The following is a 7,918-nucleotide window of genomic DNA, read 5'->3' on the forward strand; positions in this document are numbered from 1 at the left end:
TTTACGTTTACGTTACTACTATATATATATTATATATATATATATATTATATTACTTACTTACGTACGTACTACGTACGTACGTACTACTACTACTCTCTCTCTCTCTCTCTCTCTCTCTCTCTCTCTCTCTCTCTCTCTCTCTCTCTCTCTCTCTCTTTCTCTATCTTCTAGTTTCTAAAATAATTATATCACTATACGTGAGAACGCCCGAGTTAGTGTATCAGGTAATAATAGCGTTTGAAAGGTAGATTTTGCCCGAATGCCGCGTAGCTTTACGGGATTTACTTTCTGTTCATCGAAACATGCTTAAAACTACACCTAAGGCCCATCTCTACCAATGTAGATTAACTTTAATCTCGATTTAACTCAGTAAACAAAACTTGTTAGTAACATAATTGTTAAATTTAATGAAAGCAAGGACTTCACAAATTTAAACTAATAAAAATAATAACGACTGTGGGAGTCAACGCAGTTATTAGTGTTATTTTATATTTATTTTATATTTATTACATAAATCTTGATTTGATTTCGATAAGCGCAATACAATAGAAACATAATTGTTAATTATAATTTCCTAATCAATAATATAATTGTTAATATAACTTATAACAATTATATAACATGTAAAAATTATATATATTATATATTCTTAGAATTAGAAAAAGATAAAAAGTAAGTTAAATCGAGATTAAAGTCAATCTGTAGATTTCTGATAGAACTGGACATAAATTGAGAGATTCGCACACGCACGTGTGTGTGTTTGTGTGTGTATATAGAGGTAACACAGCGCGTAATTGTAATTAAATACATACATGCCCGTTTCTGCCAATGTAGAGTAACTTTAATCTTGGTTCAACATTCTTCATCTTTTTCTATTAATGTAGATTAATTTTAATCTCCATTCAACTTACTTTTCATTCTTTTTTTATTCTTAGAACTAGAAAAAGATGAATTTAATTAAACCAAGATTACAGTTACTCTAATTAAACTACATTGGTAGAAATGGACGTAATTCTTAGAAAAAAAGATGAAGAGTTAGTTGAACCGAGATTAAAATTAAATTATATTGGTGGAATTGGATCATAGAGGACTATCACAAATAAGTATATATCACTAAGTATCTCGCAAACAGAAAACATTCGATGAATAGATATTTTTTCGAGTCGACTCGAATCTATGCAGGTTGACACGAGGACAAACGCGAGCTTGTGTCCTCGGAAGAGGAAAAATGAATGAGAAAAGGAAGAAGCATGTGGTAGAGTTCCGAGGAACCTGTCACCCGCTGCATGATTATGGCACTATGGGGGAGGATGAGTAGAGTAGTCATTGGACGGTGAAGCACAGAATTAGCATCGCTAGACAGTCGTTTCCCGGTCCACGTGAATGTATTCCACGAAACCGGGCGGCTGTTGTCAGGATGCCGCTCCCAGAAGTGTCTCCTCAGTCGGTGCACGTCGCGGCTTCTTGCTCTTCTTCGGACCCTTATAGTGAAGTCTCTTTGTACGAGCTTTGGATCTAGAAGAAACAAGACATAAGATGAAAGAGAGAGTGTTCTATATTTGGTTGGCATATAAATACGTTATGTTTTCATAATTATATTCACACTAGATTAAAATCTGATTCCATATATCTTCAACGTTATATAAAATTCTGAGCGTCGTACCTAACAAATAAGTAATTACATATCTCTTATTATCTTTTTTGAAAAGTAATTATGCTTTCTTTACAACATTTATTCTGTGTATAAAATTATTAAGGTATAAGGTCTGTTCTTTTTAGCTGAATCTCTTTCCTCTTTCTTCCTTTTCGTCTACATCGGAAAAAAAAGAAAAAGTAAACCGTGCAAGAACTTTAGCTAAAAAGAACATATCTACAATTAAATGTGTGTGAATAGAGATATTTCATGTCAAAATGTGTTATGCAGAATAAAATGTAAAATATCTCGTAAACTATTGATTTTTTATATTTCTATCTTAACACTTTTATAAGCAGAAAAATAAGAGAAATCATATTATGTAAAAAAAATCAAAAATTCTATTTAATGGCGATTTTTTAAAATGGACATTTAATTTCATTAAACAGTCATTTTTAAAAAAAGGCAATTATTTTCCTATGACGTTAAAAAATTGATTTTTCAAAAATTAATTTTATCATTATTTCTCCTCTTTTAAACCATATAACTTTAACTGAACATATTTTTGATTCATCCTTACGCTGCAAAGATAAATATATAAAAAGTAATCACATATTAAGGACACTAAATAAGTTATGTAATAATTTTATTAGTTTCTAGAATTTAAAAAATCTGGAAAAACACAAGAATTGGAACTTAATAACTCCAGCAGTCAAAGATGAATCTAGTCTTTTAATCTCAATCAATGAAGAATACAATAGAGAGCAGTAATAATCTTTACATCGCTAAGTAATGAAGATTCACTTGCTTTAAATTTCCTTTGCAGCTACTTAGAAGTTTAACAAGCCTAGCAACTAAAGAGCCCAGCCTTTTAGTCTCAATCAAGAGTACAATGGAGAACAGTAATAATCTTTACATCGCTAAGTAATGAAGACTTATTTGCTTCAACTCTATTCTGTAGCTACTATGTAATGACTTTATTGTTCAGTATTGATAATGACTAAAGGGATCTAAGGGATTAACATTTTTTCTTACTTTTCAAACTTCGAGTTACCTGCTAATAAGGATAGTGAATAGGCACGCGAAGGCAGTGACAATTCCAGCGACGCCGGCGACGACGAGCCATATGGTGGGCGGGAGCAGTCCGAGCAACCGTGCACCGTTCCCGCAATTGGCCTCGTCGTGACCGGACGGGCAGTGCGCGTGGCCGTCGCACCAGAGACTGGCGGCGATGCACGCACCCAGCTCGGGGCACTTGTGCGGACAGTCGCCAATGTACGACGGCATGCCGTTCGTCTCATTCTCGATCACTCCGCCAGGAATTCTCTCCGGGAGACGCAGTTGCCGGCGTAGCGCCGCGCGACTCTTGGAGATCTCCAGCCAGGAGGCGGCTGCCTGGCCGGATTCCCGCGCCACAAAGTCCAGCAATAATGCGGGTGGCCTCGGTGGACCCGGCCACTTACCTTCCTCTGTCGGGCCCAACCATTCCTGCGAGAACACGTGCACAGTGAACTCGCGGGCGCCCGGTTCCGCCGGACACACCACCTTCAGCAACTTCGGCGGCCAGCCAGAATAGAGAAGGATGCGATTGGTGGTCGGACACTTGCTCTGATCGCCGCTGACGCCGCTACCGGTACCGCTGACGCCGCCAAACGTCTCGGGACCGGCGAGCGGTGGTGGTTCCAATGGCAAAAACCAGCCCCAGGTCAGGACGAAGAGTGACCGGTTCTCGTGCGCCTCCACCAGCCACGGGAGACCTTCGCAATAGATGTCCGGTCTTGACAGCGGGGGATTAACGAATCTCAGTTCGCCACCCTCACCACGGATACGCTGCTTTCGCGGACATTCCGGCACGCGGATGAGTTCGAAGCTAGCGTAGAAAAAGAGTGTCTCAAAGTCCTCGTGAGGCGCTTGCTGATCCACCAAGAAAGTTATCTCTAGCGCACGACCGGAGGTAATGTATGTTAGCGGCAAATGTGACGTATTGTCGCATAGACACGTTCGGGGTAGCTTCACATCTCGCCACGGCGACTCGTAAATGACCAGACGCGCTTCCCTGGATCCCACTTCCTGAACGCAGCGCGGTTTACCAGTGTGTGGATCCGAGTCGCTCGTGCACATGGTAGACTCGCCCAAACTGACATTATGCAGCGTCAAACGGACTCGCTCTCCGCTCCCAGCTTCCACACGATACCTACATAGATGAGAGACATGGTAATCAAAGTCAATACATATTCATGATTCCCAGTCAAATCAACTCAAATTGCAGAAGAAGAAAGCTACTATGACGCTAGAATCTTGGATTCGTGTTTGCTTAGAAACCCTTTGTTTTTCTAGCGACTGTTAGTTGATTGCTACTTGTGAGAAATTTGATCCCGTCTTTACCTGCAATCTAACTTGCTGGCACCACCCCGGCCGAATAGACGTACGTCGCGCGGTGACATTATTTCGCCGACGTGCACCTTGCGCCATATTCGATTGCAAACACCATCGCCCCAGGGTTCGCCGGTTTGTACGGTGGAGACGAACTCGTATCGCGCCTGGAAGGAATCAGCAAACTATATCAGTATATTGACTTCATTTTTATTAATACATTTTGGTAAACAGAGTTTTATTTAAACTTCCAACCCAGTCGAAATTTTTCTCAGAATTATTTACCAAATGATATTTCTGAAAAATACTGATAAATAAATATTTTTCTACATTACCCCAATCGATACCAATAAAAAATAATGTTATATCAGTGTTACAATTTCGCACTTGATTCAACTGTTATGTTATTATACTTATATTGTTGAGTGCGGAATTATAACATTGATCAAGTTAATTATACATTATATTGTTGAGTGTAAAATTATATTTAATATTAATGTTATGTTACTTTTAATAAATCTAGTCGGTAGAAAAATAATATCGGTTTTTTGTATTATTATTAAAAACTGTATAACTTTATTAAAAAGCGATCAAAATTTAAATTTAAAAAAGATTTTAAAACCTGAAATCTTTACTTTTTAATAATTATATTTTTTGAATTTATGTGAATTTGATAATTTTTACATGTAGAAAATCAGCTGAAAAAAATGAAAAAAATTTCTTCTTACTTTATAGATCTATCACGTGCCCAAAAAATTGAGAAAATTTTTTACTATCTAACGTGAGAGTTTGAAGTTTTTCCTACAAAATCTTTTTTAATTATGTTCCTACGAGTTTTTGTTCCTAAATTATTCGCAGATTAAGTAAAAAGAGCATTCTTTGTGATTGCTCCGTTAAAAATCATATCGCAATAAAAAATATAGATTCTTAAGCTGAAACTTTGCTCTGTCAGATGATATAATCACAAATATATTGGAAAAAGAAACCACCATTTTATAATACGAAAAATCGACATTATTTTTTTTACCGACCTAGTAATTGTAAGAAATTTTCTAAAACGAACGTTATAAAATTACTCAGAAATTTTGAAAAATTCTGTATACAAAAATTCCAAGAAAATATATGAAAAACTGAGAAAAATTTTCACAAAGAAGAAAAGCTCTTACAGAGAAAAATAGATTGAATCGAACTATCAAGCACCTAATTAAATCAAAGACAACGATTACGTTTGCATCATGCACTTAGGTCCTGATCTATATCTAACCCTAATTCAATCTTTAATTATTTAAGTCCATTGTTATAAACACTTGACCTAGCTTTAGGTCATGTCTTCTTGATCTAAAATAATGACTTGATCTAAAAATAGGCTACTTGTTATAACGCGCATTACCCAACCTAAATTTTTAAGACTTACTAAAACGGTTTTCTCGCTGAGATAGTGGCACACAACAACTAAAGGCGTAAATAGCGGTAAAAACAATTAGTAACTAGATACAGGGCGTGTATATTAGATCTCGGTGTAAATGTGACAAATGGGAACTCCAGCAGAGCAAGTCACGATGTGAAAATGAATCGGATATTAAAATGAATCGGAAATGATTGAAAAATGATTTTTAATGATTTGGAATCATTTTAATATCATTTTGATGTCATATAATGACTTGAGGAGTTTCTGCTTGAAGAGACTTCAAAAAGTCCAGATAAATCCCTGACATTGAAAAAAAATCACATCATGTCATACGTTACATGATGAAATCATGTAATTAAAACATATAAATCACGTAACGGATTGTTCCAAATCAGTGATTTTTTTTTTAAATGATGTAATTTGGAAAATCATGATGTTAATTTCATGTGATTAGAAATAATTTCATCTATCATGTGCTTTTATAGTTATTAAATTTTAAAGAATTGAATGATAGAAATAGAAGAAAAAAGAACATATCATCATGTGACTTTTCAAAATAATAATTTTGAATTTAATTTTAAAATCATATACTGATTTTTGGAATAATTCCTTACGTAATTGACATGTTTTAATTACATGATTCCATCATGCAACTGTATGACGTGATTTTTTTCAGTAGAGATACAGCATCCTATAGATAGATGAATATACTCACGTGGAAGTTAATCGGATGAAGAGAGGTACCCAGAACAGTTTCCATGCGCAGCGTCAGGCTTGGCGCGGTCGTCAGGTAGCTCTCCTCCTCGGTACACGGCCTGGTGCTCCTAGTAACATTCCGAAGAGCCGCATGGGCGCACAATTTGGGAGTGTCATCGCACAGTGTGGCCATCGGCTGACCCGTATTCGGCGCGCCATCCCAGAAGACGAGTTTAACCGCGCACACTGACGCCGCGGAGATGTCCGGGGTCAACTGTCCGGTGGTCGCATTGTTGTTCTCGCCGTTACCAGTGAGATCACGCTGGGAATACGACGAGAAGTATATCCACACACGGTCACCGATCGCACCTTTGATGTTCCATGTGCAGCTGGAGCCGGGAGATAGCGCGTGAAGAGGTGCGCGTATCATACCGCTGCGTTTACTACCGACGCCGGTACCATTGACGAAAAAGTGGCAGCCTTGCGGACCCTTGGCGTAATCCAGACCGTCCGAGTCTACGTAGATCACACGTAGCTCGAGCTCGAGTCGCAGGGACGACGCGCCCAGCGGTATCGCGACCGGCGAGCTGCGGAACTCCACCTGCATGGCGGGTCCACGTGCGGTCACCTGCGGCAGTGGACCTCCGCAATACACCAACAGGATCGGATCTTCCATCCGCGGGCCGTCGCGGAAGATCAGACGGTCCCGATCCGGGGAACAATCCTGCCAGACACTGAGGCTGGTGTTGACAGTAGCGCTGAGACCAACTGGACCAGTAGGCGTACTCTTGACGGATATCATAGCATGCTTGCATGTGGGCACCTCCTTCTGACGCACGGTGATCAGGCAACTCGCGTTGCGCGGATACTCGCCAGGATAGTTCGGACTCTGCAGTCGGCATTGCTTCAAGTGACATTCGTAGAAGTTACGGGAACAGTAGGTGCCTGGCACGGGGGAACCCCGCTCGATTGGCAGTTCCGGTTTGCCCAGTCGGGCGACTGCTTCATTACGCGCGACGAAGCGATAACGGAGACGAAACTCGAAAGGCACCGCAGACGGTGCGTGGAACAGTCGTATAGAGGCAGTGACCGTACTGGTTTCACTAATCAAACATTAATCAAACAATAAATCATTAATGATATTATTAATGATAATTATTAATCATTAAAACTCGGCGTTACGCAAAAAAAAAAATTATATATATATATATATATATATATTCTCTTAAAAGAGAGACATCTATTAGACATCGTACATATGTCTTCTTTAGATGTGTTCAATTGTCTAAAAGATATCTTTTAACGTCTTTATAAATAAAAGAACGTATAACGTTGTTATAATGTTATTATAAAAATGATCGATTCAATATTGTGATTGACACGACACATGTCGTATCACAATATTTTTAATAATTCATTATATTTGAAACATATATATGTTTGATTTCTATTCTAAACATTCTACAATAAATATTCTGTATATACTCTGGAATAATAGAAGAATATATAAATATTAAGGAAAGGTTTAGAATATTGATAATTAGTATTGATAATATTATCATTGATAATAAAATGATAATCTTTAAATTTGCAGAATTGAGACCGAGTGATCTGCAGTATCTACAGTACATTCAGTCTTCTTTTAATCAGAAGGTCCAGGTGAAAATTGAAGACTTGCAATTATGTATAAATGTACGCTAAAGAGTGAACTTGAGAGAGAGAGGGGGAGAGAGGGGGGGAAGAGAGAGAGAGAGAGAGAGAGAGAGAGAGAGAGAGAGAGAGAGAGAAGAGAGTACGTAGTAGTAG

The 7,918-nt window shown here is 38.2% G+C and overlaps 1 protein-coding gene across 1 annotated transcript in view; it reads right to left on the reverse strand.

Moving 5' to 3' along the window:
* Window positions 1-1,414: 1,414 nt before the first annotated feature.
* LOC105621763 overlaps window positions 1,415-7,918 on the reverse strand; it is a 6,853-nt gene continuing 349 nt past the window's right edge. Inside the window, exons 2-6 of the mRNA XM_012203218.1 lie at window positions 6,132-7,215; window positions 4,021-4,175; window positions 3,290-3,829; window positions 2,690-3,253; window positions 1,415-1,517 (exon numbers count right to left, since the gene is read on the reverse strand). Coding sequence (XP_012058608.1) covers window positions 1,415-1,517; window positions 2,690-3,253; window positions 3,290-3,829; window positions 4,021-4,175; window positions 6,132-7,215 — 2,446 coding nt within the window. The remainder of the gene's footprint in view (window positions 1,518-2,689; window positions 3,254-3,289; window positions 3,830-4,020; window positions 4,176-6,131; window positions 7,216-7,918) is intronic.

This window comes from Atta cephalotes (assembly GCF_000143395.1).
Source record: "Atta cephalotes unplaced genomic scaffold scaffold00037, whole genome shotgun sequence".
NCBI lineage: Eukaryota > Metazoa > Arthropoda > Insecta > Hymenoptera > Formicidae > Atta > Atta cephalotes.